Source organism: Lepus europaeus, chromosome 11 (genome assembly GCF_033115175.1).
Source record: "Lepus europaeus isolate LE1 chromosome 11, mLepTim1.pri, whole genome shotgun sequence".
In the NCBI taxonomy this organism is placed as follows: domain Eukaryota; kingdom Metazoa; phylum Chordata; class Mammalia; order Lagomorpha; family Leporidae; genus Lepus; species Lepus europaeus.
In genome coordinates this window covers 17,357,267-17,382,884 of record NC_084837.1, presented here as the reverse complement: position 1 = coordinate 17,382,884, position 25,618 = coordinate 17,357,267, and the positions used below count along the sequence as shown (strand labels likewise).

General features: G+C 51.0%; 1 protein-coding gene across 1 annotated transcript in view; it reads left to right on the top strand.

Annotated features, from left to right (window-relative positions):
- Nucleotides 1-25,618, top strand: part of CYFIP1 (cytoplasmic FMR1 interacting protein 1) — a 95,304-nt gene that overhangs the window by 10,945 nt on the left and 58,741 nt on the right. Inside the window, exons 2-6 of the mRNA XM_062205027.1 lie at nucleotides 19,505-19,627; nucleotides 19,704-19,793; nucleotides 21,110-21,187; nucleotides 21,493-21,594; nucleotides 22,696-22,877. Of these exons, the coding sequence (XP_062061011.1) occupies nucleotides 19,511-19,627; nucleotides 19,704-19,793; nucleotides 21,110-21,187; nucleotides 21,493-21,594; nucleotides 22,696-22,877 (569 nt within the window). The 5' untranslated portion in view covers nucleotides 19,505-19,510. The remainder of the gene's footprint in view (nucleotides 1-19,504; nucleotides 19,628-19,703; nucleotides 19,794-21,109; nucleotides 21,188-21,492; nucleotides 21,595-22,695; nucleotides 22,878-25,618) is intronic.

Below are 25,618 nucleotides of genomic sequence, written 5' to 3'. Positions count from 1 at the left end.
AAGCCGTCTGCACTCTCAGGCAGAGCTCGCCAAGCTTTAGGCACAGGTGGTGCCCGCTGATTGCAGTCCGGCCACTCCTGGGAAAGGGCCACAGTGCTCCGTGCCCCGCTGTCCCTGAGCTGCGTGTCAGAGCCGATTTTTTTCCCCCAGATTTCAGATTGCTTGGAAAAGTCTAAATTATGCATACTTACTCGTAGTTCTCCTTTAACCTTTTATCAGATGTGTCGTTGTTGGCTCCCCCACCATGGAGAGGGGAAGAAACAGAAGTGATTTAGGGGAAAGTTTTCATATCTGAGTCGTTTCTGAATGTGTGCCCCGCCCCCAGGGTGTCTCCTGCAGGGCTGTTCCTGATGAGCTGCAGTGGGTGCGGGTTGTTAGCTCAGAACCCTCAGCGTGGTGTAGTCTTCCCTGTGGTTGGCTGGGCTGTCGCCATACCTGTTTCCTCCTCGGTCCCCATAGGAACAAACTTTCCTAATGGTTTGCATGTTGGTTTGCTAGGGCAGCCAATCCCAGGCAGAGACTGGGTGGCTTAGCAAGTGACACTTGTTTTCTCCCAGGGCTGGAGGCTGGAATCCAGCCCGGGAACAGGGTCTGGGCAGGGTGGGTTTCTCTGCATACTGTGTCCGGATTGTTCTTCTTACGTCCTATCTAGGCCTTCCCTAACAGCCTCATTTTAACAGTCACCGTTGTAAAAACCCTATCCCCAGATACCATGCATTCTGAGAAGCTGGGGTTTGGCTTCCACACATGAACTTGGTGGGAAGGGGACACGATGCCGCGGTAACAGTTTGTTAGGTAGAACTTGGTCCGGTCATTATCACTGTCATCTGTTAGGAGCATTCTTCCTGAGGCTAGGTAATTTGTACAGAAAAGAGATTTATTCGCTCACAGTCCTGGAGTGCCTGCTGCTGCTTGGCTCTGATAAGGACCTCATGATGATGGCACCGTGGTGAGACAGGAAACCGAAGAGAGGGAGGGGGCCCTGCTGGGGCCTTTAGAACAGTCTGCTCTCAGGAAAACTAACCAGGGTCCCATGAGAACTGATAATTGCTTCCAAGGGTAAAGCTCCCTAATTACCCCTCTGTAGCCCCTCCTCTGCAAGGTTTTACCACCCCTTTATATTGCCACAGTGAGGACTGCACTTCTAACTCATAAACTGTAGTGTGTGGGACTCTAGGCAAAGCCTTCCCCTGGGCAGATACGTACATTTCCAGGGCACCTGCTCTGGTTGGAAAGATGTGTTTCACCGCAATGGATGCAGGTGTCTGATTTAACCATGTTTTGTAGTAATGAAGAACAATTAAAACACACGTCAAGGAGGTTTGCTAGTCTGTTTTGAACATTTTAAATTCCTTTTTTTCCTATGGCCACAGAAAGTTTCAAAAAGATTTTTCATTTCTTCTCTTTTGAAATAATTTTAAACTTACAAGCCATTGCAAAAATAGAAATAGTACAAAAACCACAACTTTCCTCCATCAGTTTGAAACTAAACACTTCCGTGTATGTTTCCTAAGAATAAGGATTTTTTTTTTTCATATAGGTTGAGCATCTCTAATCTGAACGCCTGAAATAAACTAAAAATTGAAATTTTTTTGAGCACCGTCATTACTGACCTCATGTGATGGACTGAAGTCAGAACTCAAGGACACTAAAAAAAAAATTGTACAAAATTACCTTCAAGCTATGGTATAAGGTGTATGGAAGGTTTGGCACAGCGATTATGCTGCCTGCATCCTGTATCAGAGTGCCAGGGTTCAAGTCCTAGCTCTGCCTCAGGCTGCAGCTGCCTGTGGATGTGCACCCTGGAAAGCAGCAGGTGGTAGCTTATGTACCTGGGTCCCTGCCACCAATCAGGAGGCCCAGATTTGGTTCAGGGCTCCTGTTTCAGTCAGGCCCAACCCTGGCTGTTGTAAGCTTTGGGGTAGTGAACCAACAGATAGAAGATCTCTAGTCATGTGTCTCTGTCTCTCCGTTCTTAATAATTAAAAAAATTTAAAAGGTTTATAGAAAATTTGTTTTATGAAAAGATGGATTTTAAAATTTGTACCAACAAGATGAAACTTGAGATCATTATGCCAAATAAGATAAGCCAGACACAAAAAGACATCTGCTCTTATTTGTGGTAGTTAATATCTATAGAGAGGATTTTTTAATAGAAAAAGGAAGGGAAGTATCATTATATTCTTAGAATTATATCTATGAACTGCATTGGATCTGTTCTCTGTGTTAATATCACACTAACATGAGATTTGATAAAAATTGTGTTGTAATTTTTATACATTTGTTCTGAGAATGAGAATCTAATGTATTAATAAATTATTTTAAAATTTTTCTTTGCAGCAAAACACTCATCTTTTAGTTTTGCTTTCTATGAACTTTTGGAAGTGTACACAATATGAAACATAAATGAGACTTGGGTCCCATCCCCAAGAAATTCCATTATGTAAATACAGATATTTGAGAATTTGAAGAAAATCCAAAATCTGAAACACTTGTGATCTCAGGCATTTCAGATAAGAGATACTCAGTATACTCAGCATGCAGTTACTGCCTGTGGCCCTCTATAGAAAAAGCTTTCTGACCGCTGCCTAGAGAATGTATTGCATATGTGTGAGAGTACTAGAATGTTCCGCACAGCTCATGCTAGCCAAGTCTCTGTCAGGAGCCTCAGTGACTACTGATTGACAGGGACTGGGCCTGTAGACTGAGGCCTGTGTGTTCAGTGGAGTAGTGGACACCATCGAAGCGGCACTTGGGGAGCGCCTTGGGGCAGTGTGGATGCGTATTAGCAGTAAAAGAGCAGTGAGAAGGTCAGATGACTATGTTTACGAATACCACAATGCCCCTTTTATACATCCTAGGCTTTAAAGTACCTTTAAAGAAGCTGTGTAGATGAGATACAGCCTGTGTAAAGAAAGCAGGGTACCGACGCCCAAAGGGGACAGGCGGGTGTGAGGCACACTGAGGATCACAAGCAGGATTCAGCTGTGTCATGGCAGTAGTGGGCTCTCTTTTTTGTTTTTTAAAAAATTTTGTTAATGCTTATTTTTTTAAATGATTTACTTTGTTTGAAAGGCAGAGTTATGGCCGGCGCCGTGGCTCAACAGGCTAATCCTCCGCCTTGCGGCGCCGGCACACCGGGTTCTAGTCCCGGTCGGGGCACCGATCCTGTCCCGGTTGCCCCTCTTCCAGGCCAGCTCTCTGCTGTGGCCAGGGAGTGCAGTGGAGGATGGCCCAAGTGTTTGGGCCCTGCACCCCATGGGAGACCAGGATAAGCACCTGGCTCCTGCCATCGGAACAGCGCGCTGCGCCGGCCATTGGAGGGTGAACCAACGGCAAAGGGAAGACCTTTCTCTCTGTCTCTCTCTCACTGTCCCCTCTGCCTGTCAAAAATTAAAAAAAAAAAAAAGAAAAAAGAAAAAAAAATAAAAAGAAAGGCAGAGTTATATATAAAGAGAGACAGAGACAGAGAGAGAAAGAGAGAGAGAGAGACAGAGAGAGAGAGAGATCTTCCACCCACTGGTGCACTCCCCAGATGGCTGCAAGCTCACGCCTGAGCGAAGCCGAAGCCAGGAACCTGGAACTCCATCTGGGACTTGCACGTGGGTGGCAGGGGCCCACATACTAGGGCCATCTTCCATTGACACATTAGCAGAGAGCTGGGTCAGAAGTGGAGCAGCTGGGACTTGAACTGCCATTCATATAGGATGCCAGCATTGCTGCTGGTGGTTTAACCCTCTGCACCACAATGCTGGTCCCAATACTTGTACATTTTTCAGAAGCACAATACAGTATTTCAACACAAATACACAGCATAAACCTATCATACCAGGTAACTAGCCTTCCATTTCCTTGTGTTTTCATTGTGTTTGAAGCCTACCAGCTCCTCTACTCATCCTATTTCTTTATCTAGAATATAACACTGTACTGTAGTTGTCACACTGTGCTACAAAACCCCAGAGCCTGGGACATTCACTGCACTGTGTTTTGGAACCCGCTATCCTCCCGCATCCTCCCAAACCCCACATTTACAAGCTTCTAGTAACCCCTAATTTAAATTCAGACTGAACACATAGGTGCAGATCAATTAAATGTATATTTTTAAAAGATTTATTTATTTATTTTGAAAGTTTGGAGAGACGGAGGAGAGATCTTCCGTCCGCTGGTTCACTCCCCAGATTGCATTGGCTGGTGCTGGGCCAGGCTGAAGCCCAGAGACAGGAGCTTCGTCCATGTCTCACACTAGTGGCAGAGGTCTAGACATTTGGGCCATCTTCCACTGCTTTTCCCAGGCCACAAGCAGGGAGCTGGATCAGAAGCGAAGCAGCTCAGACAAGAACCAGCGCCCTTACGGGATGCCAGCATTGCGGGTGGCGGCTTTACTGGCTGTACCACAATGGAGGCCCCAAATGTATTTTTGTGACTTCCACTTGTAAGAGGTCGTGCAGTATTTGTCCTTCTGTAGCTCACATATTTCACTTACTGTAATGATCTTCAGTTCCGTTCAACATGATGTAAGTGTTAGGATTTCATTTTTTTATGGCTGAATAATAGTCCTTTGTGTATATATACCACATCTTCTTTATCCATTTGTCTGTTGATGGAAACCTGGGTTGATTTCCTGTATTGACTGTTGTGAATAATGCTGCAACCATTGTGGGAGTGCAGGTATCTCTTTTGTATGCAACTTGCATTTCTTTTGGCTATAGCCCCAAAGAAAATGTAGTTGTGTCATATGATTCTCATGTCTTTAGTATTATTTTTTTTTTGACAGGCAGAGTGGACAGTGAGAGAGAGAGAGAGAGAGAGAGAGAGAGAGAGAGAGAAAGGTCTTCCTTTTCCGTTGGTTCATCCCCCAACAGCTGCTGCGGCCGGTGAGCTGCGGCCTGCGCCCCACTTGATCCGAAGCCAGGAGCCAGGTGCCTCTCCTGGTCTCCCACATAGGTGCAGGGCTCAAGCACTTGGGCCATCCTCCACTGCCTTCCTGGGCCACAGCAGAGAGCTGGACTGGAAGAGGGGCAACCAGGACAGAATCCGGCTCCCTGACCGGGACTAGAACCCGGGATGCCGGCGCTGCAGGCAGAGGATTAGCCTATTGAGCTGCGGCGCCGGCCACGTCTTTAGTATTATTAGATACAATTCTTTAAGTTGAGAGTGGATGAGGTGTAAGAATTATTATATATCTGAGGTCTCGAAAAAGGTATACCACCAAGTTCATGACCTTTTTATGAATCTCAAGTATTATAATTTTTTAAAGATATATTTATTTTATTTGAAAGGCATAGTTACAGAGAGGCAGAGGTAGAGAGAGAGGGAGAGGTCTTCCATCTACTGGTTCACTCTCTAGATGACTGCAACAGCTGGAGCTGTGCTGATCCAAAGCCAAGAGCCAGAAGCTTCTTCCAGGTCTCCCACACAGGTGCAGGGGCCCAAGCACTTGGACCATCTTCCACTGCTTCCCTAGGCCATAGCAGAGAGCTGGATCGGAAGTAGAGCAGCCAGGACTCAAACCTGTGCTCATATGGGATGCTGGCATAGCAGGCTACACCACAGTGCTGGCCCTTGTATTACTTTTAAAGTAGTTCTCCGAGAGGGCTCGTTGCCTTAGCTATTTATCGCATAGACGATTGCTTGGTCTCTGATGGTGGAGACAGCAGTTCGCTGAGACTGGGACTTTGATTAGAAACAGCTTCCTTCCCTGGGCCGGGGCAGGCAGAGCTCTTCCTACTTGGTAAATTTAGAAGTGAAAGAGGAAATTCCAATAAAAGGCTGAAAAGTGTCATATATAGTAAAGTCAAAGCCTAGGTTTCCAGGAGAGAAACACTGAGCAACATGAAAACCAGGAATTTGACCTGGGAAACGTTCCGCAGCATCATAGCTGTAGTCGTGGCTTGTAAATGGATGAAGGAGATTCCAGGATTCCAAAGGATTTAACAGGCAGACTACCTGAGCTGCCAAGTTACCCAGGAAGCAACACGAGCTGGCTACTGTGCAAAAAAGTGCTTAACCTCCGTGACAATAAAAGGACTGCAAATTCAGTGAACATTTAGGTCCCCCTTCCCTCACTATGTTGTGAAGATGAGAGTGATGCCTGGAGACTGTGGTGAGGCGTGGTGCTGGGGGAAGACCCCTCCGTGTCAGTGAGACCCCGTAGGGGAGGGCACATGGCCGGGGTTTAAAGACAGTAGTACTGGGGCAGGCACTGTGGCGCAGTAGGTTAACGCCCTGGCCTGAAGTGCCAGCATCCCATATGGGCGCCAGTTCGAGACCTGGCTGCTCCACTTCTTAAAAAAAAAAAAAAAAAAGACAGTAGTACAACCTGAGAACCCCGCTTGGGATAACGTCGCCTGAAGACCTGCACTGACCTGTTCTGCCCAGGAATGGTGACGTCGGGCTGTTGTCCTGCATGGGCCTCTCTGGTTTTGCTTCCTTCTTCAGTGGCTCCGACTGTGCAGGCATTACTCTAACGAGGAATGTTTGCGTGGGCTCAGTGAAAGGACAGCTGAGCGACCTGACACCCTGTCCCGCGGTTCTCAAGAACTAGCGAGGCGGCGGGAAGCGGGATTCTGGCTCACTTGAGAAGCACTTCTCCTCTAAGTCCCTCCGGCCTGCTGCACAGTCCAGGGGCGCTCTTCTGAGAGGTGCCAGGGACGCTTCAGGCATGGGCCAGCCAGGGTTGGGTGCCTGAGGGCCTGGGCTGCCTGACTCTGGCAGCCATTGGATGCCTTGGCCCGTGGGGAGGAAGACGCAGAGGCTGGTGCTGTTTCTGGCCTAAGCACCCTGATAGCTTAGGTCCCCTTGGTCCCCATGAAGGTGCTTGATCGTCTGCAAGACTCATTTCTCACCCTCTAGCTAAAATCCGGCAGATCCATGGTCTGTCAAGACGCCGAGATGTGCTCAGGTGGGTGACAGGCAGCTGCCTCCCTTTCCAGCATCAGGGATCGGAGAAGGCTGAGAATCCCAGCCACAAGGACCAGCGGTTGAGTTGCTTTGCCAGTGCCCTGAGTGGTGCCCGGCACACCACTGCGTGCTTGGCCACCTGAGCAGAGCACTGGTGCTATTGGTGCACCCAGGTGGGCACCGGCCTATGCTGGCTCAGGGTGGCCGCACATGGCAGACCCCTTGGGCCCCTCCACAGTCAGCTGCCCTGTCTGTGAATGGGGATCCCTTGTCTAGTCTGGGGCTTGTAGCACCCCCCTCTATGGTGTGACCACTCTCCCAGGCCCCCAAGACTGTAGTAGGGCCTGTTCTGGCGGAAAAAATAAGCTGAGCTGCAAATACCATTGTCTCCCCTTTGTCTCTTAATCAAGCATTGGATTCTGTGTGAAAGATAAAGAATGCCAGTACCACCAGAAGCCTTCTGGAATTAGAAAATCGTGTTGTTTCTTTGGATCCTGTGCATAGAGCACAGAGCAAAATAACCCCTCGCACTAGCAAGAATCTTACCTGGTCCAGGTGCGAAAGGTTCTCGGATGTTTCTCTTTGTGTCTGGCAAGCTTGGCCCTGGGAGATGTTTCGAATTTTTGTTTTCCTGAAAGAGGACCCTGCTTGGGGCAGTGAGAGCACTGGGCTTGATGTCGCGGGGGCGGGGGGAGTGTGGAGGCAGAGAGCGGTTGAGAGAGGGTGGCTGGAGAAGGGCTAGAAAGGCCCTTAGCTATTGAATGAATGATTGAGATTTTATTCTGTGGAATACTGGACCCTTTCTCTGCCTTTTTTTTTTTTTTCCCCCAGCATCAGAATAGCTTTTCCATGCAAACCCAGAAGGCTTCTGGTGGTGGTGGCGTTCTTTATCTTTCACACAGAATCCAATGCATGATTAAGAGACACAAAGGGAAGACAACGGTATTTGAGCTCAGAGTTGTGCTTTGTGCAGTTGGGCAGGCGTTTGGCTTGGTGGTTAGGGGGTTGGTTAAGTCATTGGAGTCTCTGGGTTCGAGTCCCGGTTCCACTCCAGATTCCAGTTGGCTGTTCATGCAGACTCTTGGAGGCTGCAGGTGATGGCTTAAGTGGTTGGGATCCTGCACCCCCATGGGAAACCTAGACTACATTCCCAGCTCTCGGTTTTAGCCTGATCCAGCCTTGGCTGTTGTGAGTAATCTCTATTTCTCTGTCTCTCAAATAAATAAAATCTTAAATATATAAAGAATTAAAAAGAAGATTGACAGAGGTAAGTGAAGATTTGGAGGGATTCAGCTTGGTCAGGGACAGTCAGGCTGCATGGGGGCAGCGACAGGAAGCCTCGGCAGGGACTTGCAGGAGGCAGAGAGACCACGCTGTCTTGAGAAGCTACACCATAGGCAGCCTGGCCTGGCCTGGCCACAGGAGCTGCAGGCTGAGATGGGGACCAGGCAGTTTCTTCTCAGAGACTCAGGATCGCTTGACACACTCCGCTTCAGACTTCAGTGTCTCGCTGTTGTAATTTTCAAGCTAAGCTGACTTTGGTTTCTCTGTGAGGCAGTCTTTGGAGCTGGTCTTGACTTACTGCTTTCAGTAATAGAATTGGAAACTTTCGTGCATTAGAAGCAGGTTTTTTTTTTTTTTTTTTTTCAGTAGTAAAGCTGGACTTGAAGGTGGTGATTTCTTTCTTAAAATCTGTGGATTTATTTGAAAGGCAGAGTGATAAAGGAGAGGGAGAGAGGCAGAGAGTGGGATATCTTCTGTCTGCTGGTTCATTCTACAAAAGCCCACAACAGCCAGGGCTGGACTGGGCCAGAGCCAGACGACAGTAACTTTGTGTCTCCCATGTGGGTGGCAGGAACCCAAGTACCTGGGTCGTTATCTGCTGCCTCCCAGGTGCATTAGCAGGAAGTTGGATCAGAAGCAGAGTAGCCAGGACTCAAACCAGGCACTCTGAATAGTGGAGGTGGGCATCCCGACCAGTGGCTTAACTTGCTGTATCACAACACCAGCCCCAGCAATTTGGTTTTGTAATTGTGAACTTTTTGCCTGGCTGGTCCCAGCAGCTTGTTGCCACGTGGGAGCCATCAGTGCCTGCCTAATGTGGGGGAGCCAGCTGGAGTCCATGCTGGCGCTGCTTGGTGCTTGGCCATACAGGAGAATACAGTCTTTTAGCATGTGGGAGGGAAAGGAACAATTCAATAAAATATGCTCTTCTTCTTCAGATTATTTAATTTACATGGGAACAGATTGCACAAAATATTGGAAGTTTCCACTTTTCTGGGAAGTGCTATGATTTGTGTGTAGAAGACAAAGAAAATCAGCTCATGTCTCAATGCTCATTAATAGGAACATCTCATAGTTTGTCTTTGTTATGCTGTGCAACCAACCAAGAAAAAATACTTTCAAGGTATAAAATTTAAAAATGACCAGCTTGGGCATGCTTGGAAGACCCTGTTTTTCGCCGAACACCCCTCATGGTGTGGGCCATTTTGGTATGCAGGTTGGCTTCTGACATCCAGGCCAGCTGTGTGCGCCGCTGGCACAGGCGTCGGAACTGCGCGAGACACCCTCAGTTCTGCATTTTCTGGACTGTGGGTTCACCACATTTTCTAACCTTGATGTTGAGTGCCTGCCAGTTTCTAGTTTAACAGATGCAAAGACGATTCCTCTTAGTCCCTGTGGAAAGAGAAGACCCTCACTTGGTTTGTGTTTCCAGACATCACCGCTACCTGGGCAGTGTAGGGCAGGCACAGTGGTGCTGCCTCCTGCATCTGGTTAGTGTGGGCTGGGCCAGCAGGTCCCTGGGTCCCCAGCTGTGTCACCCTTGTCCGTAATCTGCTTGAGTGGTGTCCCCACACCTCAGCCTTCCTCAGAGCAGGGGCTGCTGAGCCCAGGGAGCCTCTTGATGCAGGCCGGCTGCTGCTGCGTGTACTCGCCTGCCCCGCCAGGGCTGTGGTCACATTTATGAGCTGAGTTGGCTGCTACCCCTTCTTCACGTCTTTTGTCTCATGTTTGGTTCTTGGCCCTTGGAAGCTTATTATGTATTAACAGGCGTGCACCTGGCGTGATATACAGCCATGCTTCGCTTAATGATGGGAGCTATGTTCTGAGAAATGCACAGTTGCACAGTTGGGCCATATTTCCGCTGTGTGACTGTCATAGCACGTCCTTGCCCAGAGCTAGCTGGCAGAAGTCCGTCACTCAGCGTGGCCTCTTGAGGCCATCAAGAGGTGTGATAAACATGTCTGAGGCTGCTGGTGTCACTCAGCACACTGTTTCACAGTGAACTTTTTTTTTTTTTTGATAAGTAGGGGTACATTCTACAATGAGGATAAAAGTGTGGTCATTTGTTATCATTAATCAAGTATTGTATACTGTAAGTAATTGCCAGGGCTACACTTGGACATGACTGGCGGTGCAGTAGGCTTGTTTACACCTGCAGCTCTGCAGACATGTAAGCAGTGGGCTGTGGCATTATGACAGTTGTGACGTCACCGGCCGTGGGGGGTCTTTCAGTTCCATCATAACCTTATGGGACCTCTTTTTTTTTTTTTTTTAATAAAGATTTATTTATTTATTCGAAAGTCTGAATTAACACACAGAGAGAGGTCTTCCATCCGGTGGTTCACTCCCCATCTGGCCGCAACGGCCAGAGCTGTGCCAATCCGAAGCCAGGACCTTCCGACAGGTCCCCCATGCGGGTGCAGGGGCCCAAGGACTTGGGCCATCTTCTACTGCTTCTCCAGGCCATAGCAGAGAGCTGGATGAGAAGTGGAGCAGCCAGGACTTGAACCAGCGCCCATGTGGGATGCCGGCACTTCAGGCCAGGGTGCTTACCCACTGCGCCACAGCGCCAGGCCCCAGGACCTCTGTTGTAAACGCAGTCTGTTGTTGACTTGAACACCGTTGAGCACCACATGACTGTTAGAACCATCTGACTTCTGTTTTCATGGACAGTGATTTATAAAGACCTTAACTTGGTACAAGTGATAGAGTCTGAACCTATGTGCGGAGCTCATAGTTATAGGTAGATGAGACCAATGGGTTTAGATGTTTGATACATTAAAAGGTTTAAAGTTAGACACTGCTGTGGAATCAGAAGTAACCAGAAAGTGTCCCTGTTCTGAGCTGTTCCACTTTGGATTTTCACACCTGGGCCTCCACGTGGATCTCCCTCCTGCAGTGTACAGTCCTGGGTTCCGACCTTAATTAGTACTCATTTCCTCTTGCTCTTCATTTGTGATCCTTAGTGGTAGATAAATGTCCTTACTGCAATTACAGGGATATTATTCCAACAGAATGTTCTTAGATTTTTCTTTTCTTTTTTTTTTTTTTTTTTTTTTGACAGGCAGAGTGGACAGTGAGAGAGAGAGACAGAGAGAAAGGTCTTCCTTTTGCCGTTGGTTCACCCTCCAATGGCCGCCGCGGTAGCGCGCTGCGGCCGGCGCACCGCGCTGTTCCGATGGCAGGAGCCAGGTGCTTATCCTGGTCTCCCATGGGGTGCAGAGCCCAAACACTTGGGCTATCCTCCACTGCACTCCCTGGCCACAGCAGAGAGCTGGCCTGGAAGAGGGGCAACCGGGACAGGATCGGTGCCCCGACCGGGACTAGAACCCGGTGTGCCGGCGCCGCAAGGCGGAGGATTAGCCTGTTGAGCCACGGCGCCGGCAGAATGTTCTTAGATTTTGTTTGTTTCCCGGACTAGAGAAAAGGTGATAGAAAATAAATACATTTAAGATATTTTTCCTTTAATCTTGTAAGTACAAGGCCCTCTATGGCCTGCATCCTCCTGTGGGTGGCCTGAGTGGACAGCGCAGGCCGAGGTTGTCGTGGCTAGGAGGTGGCCCCGTGTGTCTCCCATCAGCAGCAGCTCCAGGACACCACCCCATCATGCTTTGTGGGCCTGACATCACAGGGGCCTGCAGTCCCTGAGCTGCCTTCAGTTGTTTTTTCTGTTTTTAAAGATTTATTGGAAAGGCAGAGTGACAGAGGGAACAACAGAGAGATTGAGAGAGGTTTTCCATCTACTGGTTCACTTCCCAAATGACTGCAATGGCCTGAGTTGGGTCAGGCCAAAGCCAGGAGCCAGGACCTCCATCTGGTTCTCCCACATGGGTGGCAGGGGCCCAAGTACTTGGCCCATCTTCAGCTGCTTTCCAAGATGCACTAGCAAGCAGCTGGATTGGAAGCAGAGCAGCCAGGACTCAAACAGGTCCTCTGATCTGATGCAGGCATCGCAGGCATCAGCTTAACCTGCTGCACTATAGCACTAGCCCTATTCTTTTACTTATTTTTTTTTTAAGATTTATTTTATTTACTTGAAAGGGAGAGATAGAAAGAGATGCCTCAGATTCTAAACCATGTGCAGGCCCAGTGGGAGTGGATGTGTCCACAGTGCTCTGACATGGGACTGTGTGGGGGCCATCTGGGTGGTGTGGACTGTGGGCGCCCCCTCCCCAGCAACCTGCCCTTGAGCCTCTGTGGAGTCTCATCTGGGACGCCCCTGGCTGTAGGCACCTGTCTTCTTTTGCCCCTTTGTTTTGTTGTACGTCTGTGGCTGGTTTTCTGATGAGAAAGCCTCCATCCTCCCAGGGACGCTGGCTTATTAAACACACGTACACTCACACACGCACACTGACCTTACACTCTACTCTCATGCATTTTCCCCCTTTCTCTTTTAATTTACTGCCACTGCTCTCACTGCTAGGTTGAAGGTCAGTCTCACGGCTCTATGTTGTTTTTTTTTTTATAAATTTTATTTTATTTATTTGAAAGAGTTACAGAGAAAGGTAGACAGAGAAAGAGGTTTTCTTTTTTTTTTTATTTTATTTATTTGACAAGCAGAGTTACAGAGAGAGGTAGAGAGAGAGAGAGAGACAGAGAGAGAGAGAAAGAAAGGTCTTCCATTTGGTGGTTCACTCCCTAGATGGCTGCAGTGGCTGGAGTTGTGCTGATCTGAAGCCAGAAGCTTCTTCTAGGTCTCCCATGTGGGTGCAGGGGCCCAAGCACTTGGGCCATCTTCTGCTTTCCCAGGCCACAGCAGAGAGCTGGATCGGAAGAGGAACAGCCGGGACTAGAACCGGCGCCCATATGGGATGTCGGCACTTCAGGCCAGGGTGTTAACCCGCTGTGCCACAGTGCCGGCCCCACAGCTTTATGTTCTGCAAGTTATCTTTGCATCCTGCATTTTCTTGTATGAGACCTTGTTGAGTTACCCAAGGACCAACGGTCTGTTACAGCTTATTTTTTAAAAAATTATTTTTTAATTTAATTTTATTTGAGGGGCAGACAGAGATAACTTCCATCTGCTGGTTCACTGCCCACATACTTGCAGGGCTAGGTTAAAGCCAGGAGCCGGGAACTCAAATCTAGGTCTCCCATGTGGGTGTCAGGAATCCAGTTACTGGGGCCATCACCTGCTACATCTCAGGGTCTGCACTGGGAGGAGCTGCAGGCAGGAATTGAACGTTGGTACTCTAATGTGAGACTCGGGTGTCTGAACCCCTGCGCCCCTGTTCCTGTTCCTCCCTCCTGACTGAACAGCAGGACACGAGAGACTTCTCGTTCTTTCCACCCACCTGCCCCCACACTGCCTGGAGGCAGTGAAAATGATCAAGTCCTATTTATTATTTTTAAAGAGTTCTGTTATTCATTATTCTTTGTTTTGAAGCATGTGGTGACAGGTTTTACAGACACCATCTTTCTTTTCTTTTCTTTTCTTTTTTTTTTTTTTTTTTTTTTTTTGACAGGCAGAGTGGATAGTGAGAGAGAGAGAGAGAGAGAAAGGTCTTCCTTTTTGCCGTTGGTTCACCCTCCAATGGCTGCTGCGGCCGGTGCATCGCGCTGATCCGAAGGCAGGAGCCAGGTGCTTATCCTGGTCTCCCATGGGGTGCAGGGCCCAAGCACTTGGGCCATCCTCCATTGCCTTCCCGGGTCATAGCAGAGAGCTGGCCTGGAAGAGGGGCAACCGGGATAGAATCCGGCGCCCCAACTGGAACTAGAACCCAGTGTGCCGGCGCTGCAAGGCAGAGGATTAGCCTGTTAAGCCATGGCGCCGGCCCTACAGACACCATCTTATCCTTTCTTTAGATCTTCACTGTGCAGGAAAATAGGGTGAAGGGCCCCTCTGGCTGGTGGGGTTCCCCTGGTGCCAGTGAAGGGCGATGCACACAGCTGAGCCCATGAGTGTGCATGAGGGAGCGTGTTAAACCTTGGCCTCCTGCCGGCCTAGGATCTCCATACCCCCTGGGGTCCCATGAGCCTACCTGTCATTCCTTGATGCTCACCTGGGGTCCCCTAATGCCTACCTGCAGCCCCCTGAGGTTAATCTTCACCCCTTGATGCTTACCTGACATTCCCACCTGGCATCCCCAGATGCTCACCTGGCGTCCTCTGAAATCCACCTAGGGTCCCATGATCCATTGGCTTCCCTTGATGCCTACCTGGCATTACCTGAAGCCCACCTGCAGTCTCCTGGTGTCTGCCTGTGACCCCCCCTGATGCATCCTGGGTCCTCTGGAATCCACCCAGGCTACCATGACCCCAACTGGCAGCCCCTGACCCCATATGAGGTCCCAGGATCAAGTGGCTAAGTGAGGTGTGCACTGTGGTGGGAATCACTTACCACACTCAGACTGCTGGCTGCTCTCTCACTGACCGATGGTTATGGCTGCTCTGGAGATTCTCTGTGATCCACCTGGGGACATGCAAGAACAGCAAAGATTGGTCTTTTGAAACCTTTCTTTTTAAAAGCCCTTCAATTTGCAAAGTAAGTGAATCGATGGCTTGTTGAAATGGTAGTTCCGGAGCAGGCACTGGGGCGCCACGGGAGTGTGCCTGCACCTCCTCCCAGAGTACTGGTCGAGTCCACCCCCACTTCTTCCCATCCAGCTTCCTACTGGTGCACCTGGGAAGCAGCTGTTGGGTCCCCGCCACCCACATGGGAGACCCGGATTGACTTCCTGGCTCTGGGCTTTGCTGTGGGCATTTGGGGAATGAGCCAGCAGATGGAAGATCTGTCTCTCTGCCTTATACACTGATCAGTCTATTCATTTTTTTTTTGTAATACAAAACAAAACAAAAAAGAACCCCAGCAGTTCCTCTAACACCAGCACCCGGCCGGAGCTGCTTTGTGCTGTCCTGCAGCTTTCTTGACTGCATGGCATAGGATGCAGTGATGAGAGAGGGAGAAAGGCCTCTGCCTTGTTGTAAAAGCTTCTGTAGGTTTTAAATTTGAAGTTGGAAACCTGCAGAACGGATCCTCTGCTGTGGTGGGGTGGGGGCCTGTCTAGGACTCTCGGGGAGACCCAGGGGGTGGTGCTGAGGCGCCCTGCCTTCTGCTTTCCTGTCAGTCACTGAGGGGGATGTCGAGGTCTCCACGTGCAGGCTGGAGCCCCCCGTTCCTCCTTCCAGTGCTGTCCGTCTTTGCTCGGTGTAGCTTGAAGCTCTTCCGGCAAGTGCGTACCGCCTTAGATTTGTTCTGTCTTCTTGGGGAATTGACGCTTGTTCTCCTTAGGTAACCTCCCTCTGAGTGTTAGGAAAAATGAACTCACGCTTAGCTCACTTCCTCCTGCTGCACAGTCACTCCCAGCACAGATCACGTCAGTAACCTCAAAGCGCTGGGATTTCTCCCCGGCAGCAAGCAGGCCGCCAGGTCTGCCGCAGACCCAGCCGGGTCCTCCAGTTCAGCTCAGTCCTGACGCTGCTTGCCAGGACGGCATCGGACCCCACAGCTCGGGGTTGGAGTTGCCTTTGTTTATCTCATAATTATATATGTGGATAGTTTATGCTTATGAATATATTTTACATTTATGTACACAGAAAACCGCATCAGATAATTTTTTTTTATTTTTTACTTTTAAAAAAATATCTATTTTATTTATTTGAAAGAGAGTTATAGAGAGAGGTGGAGCCAGAGAGAGAAAGGGAGGTCTTCCACCCGCTGGTTCACTCCCCAAATGACCACAATGGCCAGAGCTGAGCTGATCCAGAGCCAGGAGCTTCTTTCGGGTCTCCCACTTGCAGGGACCCAAGCTCTTGGGCCATCTTCTTCTGCTTTCCCAGGTGCATTAGCAGGGTGCTGGATCGGGAGTGGAGCAGCCGAGACTTGAACTGGGGTTTATATGGGATGCCAGTGCTGCAGGCCAGGGCTTTAACCCACTGTACCACAGCGCCGGCCCCCAAATAATGTTTTAATTATTGCTTTCGACCACCAAACATTTTTTTTCAAGATTTATTTTATTTATTTGAAAGACAGAATTACAAAGAGAGGTAGAGACAGAGAGGTTTTCCATCTGCTGGTTCACTCCCCAGATGGCCACAACTGCTGGAAGCTGCACCAATCCGGAGCCAGGAGCTTCTTCCGGGTCTCCCACATGGGTACAGGGGCCCAAGGACTTGGGCCATCTTCTGCTGCTTTCCCAGGCCACAGCAGAGAGCTGGATCAGAAGAGGAGCACCCGGGACTAGAACTGTTGCCCATATGGGATGCCAGCACTTCAGGCCAGAGCTTTAACCCACTATGCCACAGTGCTGGCCCTATACCAAACACCTTTTTCAAAAAACAAAGTAAAATTACTTATTTATTTGAAAGGCAAAAAAAAAAGAAGAGAAAGAATCAACCGATCTTCTGTCTGTTGGTTCACTCCCGAAATGGCCACAATAGCCAAGGCTGGGCCAGGCCAAAGCCAGGAGTCAGGAACTCCATCCTGGTCTCCCATGTGGGTGACAGGAGTCCAAGTACTTGGGCCATCTTTCACTGTCTTCCCAGGTGCATTAGCAGGGATCTGGATCAGAAGCAGAGCAGCTAGGATTTAAACCAGCACTCCGATTTTGGATGCTGGCATGACAACTGGTGGTTTAATCGGCATGCCACAAAGAAGTTACCAAACATCTTTAAGGAGTTGTAAGGAAAAGATCTGTCCTGTTTCTTAGCCGTCTCCCCTTTCTGTCACTTTTGTGTCACTCGTCATGTCCGGGCCTTCCTTCTGGATCGCTCCCCTTCACGTAGGCTGCGGTCTGAGGATTCTGATCTCCTCCATCTGAGAATGTCCTCGTTTTGCCCCCACTCCTGAGGAATGAGTTTATGCTTTGCTGTGGGGCTCTGGGCTGATGATTCTCCTCTGTGCAGCTTAACAAGTCTGCGTCGGCGTGCAGGCTGCCTCCAGAGGTGGAGACCATAGGCACGTCCCTCGCTCTCTCTGGCTCTTTGCGAGATATTTTTTCTTTGTCTTTAGTTTTCAGTAGTTTGACTAGGATATGTCTAGTATGGATTTCTTTAGGTAATTTTGTGGGGTCCAGAGTTTGGTGTTTTTTGGTTTTTGGTTTTTTTGGAGAGACAGAGATCTTCCATCTACAAGTCCACTCCCCAAATAACTGCAACAGCCAGAACTGTGCAAGGCCAAAGCCAGGAGCCAGGAGCTCAGTCCTGGTCTGATGTGGGTGGCAGGGACCCAGGTTCTTGAGCCATTCATTACCTGCTGCCTCCCAGGATGTGCGTTAGCAGGAAGCTGGAATTGGAAAGGGAGCTGGGACTCGAAGCCGGCACCCTGATGTGGGCTGTAGGCGTCTTAACCCCTGTGCCAGATGCCTGTCCCCATGAAGCTTCCTGACTGCAGGCTGACGTCTCCAGGGTGGGAAGTTTGCGGTCATTTTTTCAGCTGTTTTTCAGCACTGCTGGCTTTCTCCTCTCCTTGCACTCGGATGCCACCGGCATTGACCTTTTCTATTGTCCAGAGGTGCCTGAGGCTCTATTTAGAGTATTTAGAGTGAATGATTTGAATTGCTGCATCTGTAAGCTCATGGCATCTTTCCCTCTGCTCTGAGGCTCATGTGGGGGGTTTTAACATTTTCAGTGCTGCATGTTCTAGTTCAAACTTTCCATGAGGTTCCTCTTTACGTCTTGTTTGGTTTGCTCTCCTGATTTTCAGGTTCATCACTAAATTTGGGAATGTCGTGATGGTCAGCGTTTTCTCAGCCAGTGCTTTCAGGGCCAGCGGATCATTGCAGTTTGTGCCCTTGGTGTCTGAGGATTGTCTTCCCACAGGGGTTGAATTATTCTTCATTCTTCCTGTGCTGAGTAATTTGGATTGCAGCTGCCTGTTTGGATATTGTGATGGGACACTCTGGGACTTGTTTACATACCAAGAGGACGCTAGTATTTTCACTTTAGCCATGTGGTTCTATTTACGACTGATTGGCCTTTCACAAGTTGTAGCTCAGTGTCAATTCCATTTCCTCCCTCCCTCCTCCTTCCCTCCCTCCCTCCCTTTCTCTCTTTTCTCTCTTTTCTTTCTTTTAAGATTTATTTATCTCTTTGAAAGTCAGAGTTACAGAGAGATAGGGAGAGACAGAAAGAGAAAGAGATCTGTCCACTGGTTCACTCCTTAGATGGTCCCAATGGCCAGGACTGGGCCAGGCAAAAGCCAGGAGCTTCTTCCAGGTCTCCCACATGGATGCAGGGACCCAAACACTTGGGTCAACTTCCACTGCTTTTTGGGAGCAGCCAGGACACAAACCATTGCCCATATGGGATGCCGGCCTTGTGGGCGGCAGCTTTACACGCTACACCACAATGCCAGCCCCAATTCCATTTTCACAGCCTCTGCAGTGCCATTGTCCCCTGTGTGCCACCCATGGCTGTGGTCTCAGGGTTTGGGGTGTGGAGAGGATCAGATCCAGGCCTCTGCCACTTGAGGATGGCCTGGGAGCTCATGAGAAGCTTTGTGAGTTCACTCTCCTGAGTTTTCTGCTCACCACATGGCCCTGGGACTTTCTGTGTCCTTGGGGCTTCTGTTTCAGTTCTCCAGTCACCTGGTGGCATGAGCTTGTGTCTGGCGCCCCGTGCTGGGAGTAGCAAATCCAAGGCTCCTTCTATTCTGCATGTTGCCCAGCCGCCTACTGCTCTTTTTCTCTCTCTCAACCTCAGAGCTGCCACATGTCCCACCCAGGGCCTGAGCTGCCCCCAGGTCCCACCCAGGGCGGGAGCAGCCTCAGCTGAAAGCTGGCCGCACCTTGCTGACCACCTGGGGAGTAGATGTGGAAAGGTGTTTAGAAGATGCCCGCCTTCCTTTGGTGCCTCTCTCCACTAGCCACCGAGTCCGTGCTCCGTCCCCTCCTGATAACTACTGCCTTGGTTTACCGAGCCTCTCCGGGGCTCCCTCTGTGATGCTGTAGTTCCTGCACCCCTAGCCTGCCTGTGCAACCAGACAGGTCTGCGTTCAGGAAAGCATTGCTGTGCCTCTCCAGTGCCGTGCTGGGCATACATGGTGTTGGAGAGGTGCTGCCGCTCCTCTGTGATCCTCCCAGGGAGCCCTCAGCCCCGGCAGCTAGGGAGGTGGGAAGGGTGGCAGGACGTGATGGCACATGTGGCACCCTGTGTCCCCTGCACCATGACAGAAGGCCAGGAGAGCCTGCCCCAGTGAGCATGGAGGAGGGAGAGTTGCACTGTCCTCAGAGAGACACCCGACTCTGGGGCACCAGCTGTGACCTTGTCGCCACCCCCAGTGCCCTCAGGAGAGAGAGAAGGGGGTCAAGGGGCCTGGGTACTCCAGCCCATGCCGGGTGCCCCATCCTCACGGAACAGGTGGCTTTGTGTTTGGTTCTAGCGCAGGATGGCGGCCCAGGTGACGCTGGAGGATGCGCTGTCCAATGTGGACCTCCTGGAGGAGCTGCCTCTGCCCGACCAGCAGCCCTGCATCGAGCCCCCGCCATCCTCGCTGCTCTACCAGGTGGGTGCCCGAGGAGCTGTGGGCCCGCTGGCTGGTGGCTCCGGTGTCAACACGATGTCTTCTCTCTTCCTTGCAGCCGAATTTCAACACTAACTTTGAAGACAGGAATGCGTTTGTCACCGGCATCGCAAGATACATTGAACAAGCCACTGTCCACTCTAGCATGGTAATGCTGTCTGCGTGTCTTTGTGTCCGGGGGGTGGCACACAGAGTGGAAAATGCACATTTCTGGTTTTTTTCACCATAGGCTATTTAGTGAGGAAAAAGAGAATGAATGAAATGCCTTATACATTTTTTTAATGATTCATTTATTTGAAAGGCAGAGTTAACAGAGATTGATCGATCTTCCATCTGCCCTAAATGGCCATAACATCTGAGGCTGGGCCTGGCTGAAGCCAGGAGCCTGGAACTCCATCCAGGTCTCCCGCATGGATGGCAGGTGCCCAAGTACTTGGGCCATCTTCTGCTGCCTTCCCAGCCCGCGGGCACATTAGCAGGGAACTGCATTGGAAGTGGAGCAGCCAGGACTGGAACCAGCGCCTGTACAGGATGCCGGCATCACAGGCAGTAGCTTACCTGCTGCATCACAATGCTGGCCCCATGCTGTATATTTAATAGTCGTTGCTTTTCCTTATTACAAAAACAGCACATGTTCTTTGTGAAAAGTTAGCATCTGTAGGCAAAACAAACAAACAAAACCCCACCTTTGTCAGTGTTTTGAGGTCACCTCTTGCTGTTAGCGCCCATTCTCCCTCTATGTGTGTGCTCACCCATCCCAGGAGTGCACTCACAGGGGATTTAGATGGGTTTGTCATTAGCATTATGCATGTGAATAATTTCGTGAACATTTTATATATCATGAAAATGTGCCAGGGATAGTAACCTTTAATGTGTGATTCATCTGGTAAATGTACACAATTTTATCATTTTTGCACGATTCCTTAGTTTCCACTTTCGTCTGTAATGAGTGTCTTTCTAAGAATTGGCTGAATTTGTAGAAGTGAAGTTACAGGGTCAAAGATCATGACCATTTTGAAGCATCTTAGATGCATTGTCAGATTGCAAAGACTTAAAGTGACAGCCCCCTTCCCGTGGACACTCTGCCTAGATTCTAAGTGCTGTGGGAACACTTTGGCCTGTCCCTCGCACGTCCAGGGCAGGGAGCCCTGGCTCTGGGTCCTCTCTGAACCAGGGGGCTGGTGTGAGCTAGGCACCTCTCTGGGGGGCGGTTCCTGCCCGGAGTCCTCCTGATGTCCCCAGCTTCAGGTCTGCATTGCCAGCAGGTCGTTCAGGATGGAGTGCAGCGGAGTTGCAGTGCCTGTTGTGGCCTCTCTGGGCTGGGCTGTCCCTGTGTGGAGGCACCTGCTGGTCGTTCACACCCTCTCCAGCCTGGAGAAGCCGTGGGAGTGTGGTGGTAGCTGACAGAGCCTCAGGTTCCTGGCGCCGCGTCTCTTCTCATGCTTGTTCCGTGTGCCCTTGCAGAACGAGATGCTGGAGGAAGGCCAAGAGTACGCCGTCATGTTGTACACCTGGAGAAGCTGCTCCCGGGCCATCCCCCAGGTGCCCTACTGCCTTCCTCATCCACACCCTCATTTCTCCAGGCCACACCCTCCTGCAGGGCCCCGTCCCATCCCCCTGCTGTCCTTGCCCAGCCCAGGCCTTGCTGGCCCCGCCCCACCCTGCCCTCGCCCAGCCCTGCCAGGCTCCGCCCCAGTCCCTGCCAAGCCACTCCCCAACCTCCACCCTGGTCCTGCAGAGCAGGGGCAGCAGGGGTAAGGGCAGGGGTAGGGGCAGGGAGGCCTCCTGTGGCAGGCCCTCAGCTGGGTGGAAGGCCCTGTGGGTCACACTGGTTTCTTCATTTCCAGGTGAAATGTAATGAGCAGCCTAACAGAGTGGAAATCTATGAGAAAACTGTGGAGGTCCTGGAGCCTGAGGTCACCAAACTGATGAACTTCATGTACTTCCAGGTAAGGCGGCCAGCTGCTTGCAGAGCAGGCGCTGCTGGGTTCCCCTGGTGCACACGGGGCCTGCGGGGAGAGCAGCGCCGCGGTCTCCGAGACGGGAAGCAGGGCCCTGCACAGCGCCAGGGTTCCCGTCGTGTTTCACTTCTCTCTGCCTCAGAGTGGATGTGTGTTTCCTTCATGGTGCCTCCTTGCTGTTGGTTCCCAGTTCTATTTTTTTTTTTAACTTTCTGCCAGTTTGTACTTGCAGTTCCACTGGGTTTTCCATCTTGCAGCCTCACCCTGACTGCCAATCCCTGGGGATCCCAGCCCTGGCCTTGTCCTCTTCTAGCCCTTTTAGTTAGGCATAAAGTGGCTGCAGGGACCTGTGGCTTTTTAAAGTAGTCCTTTTGGAAAAAGTTTTTAAAATATTTGTTTGTTTATTTGAAAGAGTTAACAGAGGGAGGGAGAGGGAGAGCGAGCTTCCATCTGCTGGTTCACTCCCCAAATGCCTATAACAGCTGGAGGCTGGGGGCTGGGCCAGGCCAAAGTCCGAAGCCTGGAACTCCACTGGGTCTCCCATGGGCACACTTGGGCCGTCTTCTGCTGCTTTCCCAGGCACTTTAGCAGGGAGCCGGATCAGAAGTGGAGCAGCCGGGTCTGGCACCTGGTCCTCTTTGGGGAGGCTGGCGTTGCAGGCAGTGGCTTAGCCCACTGTGGCACTTGCGGGCCCTGGAAAGATACTTAAATTGCGGATTCTTCTGGCAGAGGGAGGAGACGGAACTGACTAGGAGATTACTTTTCGTTTTATAATAAAGCTGCCAAGAGGAATAAACCCCACCCGTGCCCCCTTGACCTCGGAAAGTTACCTCTATTTTATAGATGTTTTGTTGGAACATTTGCTGTTCTTTTACTTTGGGGACATAGTTGGTAAAGTGCAAAAGGAGTAGCCACCGTGAGAGAGCAAAGGCAGGTGGGGATTGCTTTGCTGAGTTGGAAAGACTGGAGCCTCAGGGGCTGGGGATTTTGCCAGCAAGTGACAGGAGTGCCGCTGCTGTGCTTAAAGCTGGGACGTGGCGTCCACGCACCGCTGACTGCAGCTCCTTTGCCTTCCCTTGCTCCTCTCAGAGAAACGCCATCGAGCGTTTCTGCGGGGAGGTGAGGCGCTTGTGCCACGCCGAGAGGAGGAAGGACTTCGTGTCCGAAGCCTACCTGATCACGCTGGGCAAGTTCATCAACATGTTCGCCGTGCTGGACGAGCTGAAGAACATGAAGTGCAGCGTGAAGAACGACCACTCGGCCTACAAGAGGTGAGCTCGCGTGCATCCCCTGGGCGCCGCGCACCTGCCTCCGGGGTGGCGGCGACTGCTTTCCAGTCTTGGGCTGGGTGCAGGGGTTGCTGGCCGACGCAGGGCCACGGTGCCACGTGCTGCTACGTCATGGGCTTGAGTCATGGCTGGAATGGGCCCTGCATGTCCTGGTCATGCTCCATTGTCCAAGCCCGACCTCTGGGTGCTCGGCGCCCTTGGGGAGACAGACAGGCACAGGATGCACTTCCTGCTCCTGGAACACGGGCATTTGGCTGCGTGAGTGTCTTGGCCGGGGGCCAGGTGGGCTCTGCAGCTCCAGGGGGGACTCGGGCATCAGATGGTACCGCCTTTGCCCCACTGCAGTGGTAGGCAGACATGGCTTGTGCCTTGCCATGGGATGTCTTGGGGCCACATAGGGCTTCCAGGTCCTCCAGACACCTCTCATGCTTGAAGAATTTTTTTTTAAACGTAGCAAACTTCCGTGGAGTTGGGTAAGTGTCTCAGCTTGTGTTTCTGGAAGGCTGGGGTGGGGGGCAGCAGGCACAAGCGGGCATACACAGCGAGCTGTCTTCTCACGGACTTTGTTCAGCACGTCTGGGCTCAGTGCTGTCGAAGACGCATTTGGCTGGCATGAGATGCTAGCTTCTGTTCCTAAGCAGTAGTGGAGGAAATCTTAGTTCCAAAATTAAATTGGAAGAAACTTTCCTTCGTGTCAGAATGTGCTGTACTTATGTCGTGTCTTAGATCATACAACTGTTGCTGTGTCTTCATCATAAAACTGACTAGGGACCGGGCACCCACTGGAATGTGGGGACAAGGCGGGAGGGGGAACAGGCAGAATCACCTGCAGTTCTCGGCCTTTCCCTGGGAGGTAGCACAGTGTCCCATTCTGTGCGGTCAGCCGTGCACGGAAGCCTAGACTGTCAGAAGTAGGGAGAGCTCTGGGGTTGCCCTGTCAGCCCCTGTCGGGTGGGACATTCTGGAGCTGTCCCTGTTTGGTGACAGAGTTTGTGGGATGCTAAACGTGTGACTCGCTGGTTGGAGCAAGGTGAAGTTCTTGGGGCAGAAGCAACCCAGCCCTAGAGGGCAGCTGCTGCTCCCCGCAGCGCACGTCACTCGCTAAGTGATCTTGCACAACTTTCTCTTTGGCTTTGATGAGGAAGTGGGGGCGTGGCTGGCACCAGTGGTTTTCGCTATTTAGATTTACTTTTTCTCTCTTAGCAGCAGCACCTTTGTTCTAGAGTCCCGTCTGTAAAGCAGATTTAGGATGCGGCTGCTCCGTGGAATGCTGGGAGAAGGGGTTGTTTCCTGCATCAGCTCCGAGGTGCCTTCACCACCCCAGGCTCCCCTGAGCCCAGCAGAGTGGGCCTGGGCACCTCAGTGGCCCTTCCAGCTACTTCTTCCTGTGGCCTCTGATGGGCACTTGCCCAGACAGCAACCCCCACTCCTCCCTTGCCCCCACACCCGCAAGTACATCTCTCCCTTTGGCACCCAGCTGGGAGCTACCAGTACCATGGCTTCTGGGCGTAGATGCCAGGTCAGCCATTTGATGATGGTGAGGGAAGAGAAAACGGCATTGTTGATCCCTTCCTCCATCGACATACTGCCTGCCCCAGCAGCGACTTCAATCAGTAAACTGAACGTGTTTAAAGAGGCAACGAGTGTTAGCGTATCAGTTACTATTAGGTGTAACTACATGTAACTTTTGAGAGCTCACGGGAAGGACAGTGGTTTGGAGAAGATGCGGTTTGTGTTTCCCTTCCCTGAAAAGTCCCCAGTTAGATCATCTGCGGCTCACGATGGGGCCATGGGGAGCGGGACCCAGGACTCCTGCTGCTTTACTGTCATCCTGCCCCTCTTCGTGGTCCAAGATGAGTGTTTGAGCTCCAGTCACCAGGGAAGAAGGAGCGAAGGCAGTCCCTGCTCTTCCTTATAAGTCAATTTTAAAGTGCTTTTCAGGGTTTTGCATTGTATCTCCTGGGCACGTGGTCGCAGCTTATGCTGCACGGGAGGTGAGGTGTGTTGCTGCTCTACAGGAATTTGGGGCTTGTTGCTAAGGAGGAAGGGGGTGAAGTGAGCATTGCGTAGGTTATCAGACCTGGCCATGGGCACTCTGCTTCAGTTAACACACCAGGCCTCGGGGTTGTGTAGTCATATCTCTATGGGGCAGTTTCCTGTACACTGCCTTAGGAGACAGCCCTGGGTGTGCAGAATCCTCACTCTACCCTCCTGCGGAGACCTCACACACTGAGCATATGCCTCGCGGTATTCTTGGACCTCACCGCGGGTTCCTTGGGTGGGTGTCAGGTTGGATTATTGCAGATTGGTAGCTGAGCCACGACTGGTGACTTGGGGCGTCACTGGTCCCTAAGGTGACACGCCAGAGACAGGTGTTCTTGTCGGGAGGCATGGTGGCCTAGAGTTTTCCCAGCAAAGAACCCCAGGGTGCCCTGTGGCCTCGTCGCATGGCTTTGGGACATCACTGAGCAGAGCAGCCCTTTGGGCTTCGGGCAGCCACAGGGAGAAAGTGCAGGGGCCTGGTGGGGAGGTCCCTCAGCTGTGGACAGCAGGGTGGTAAGTCCTCTGGAGTTGTATATGTCACATCTGTGTGGGCAAAAGAGAGGCTGAACTCCTAGCCAGCTTGCAAGATCCACATTTCTGCAGATAACTGCAAGGGGCGGGGATGGCAGGAATCCTCATTTTCCCAAGCATTTTGGAAAATCAGTGCATCAGTGCACGTT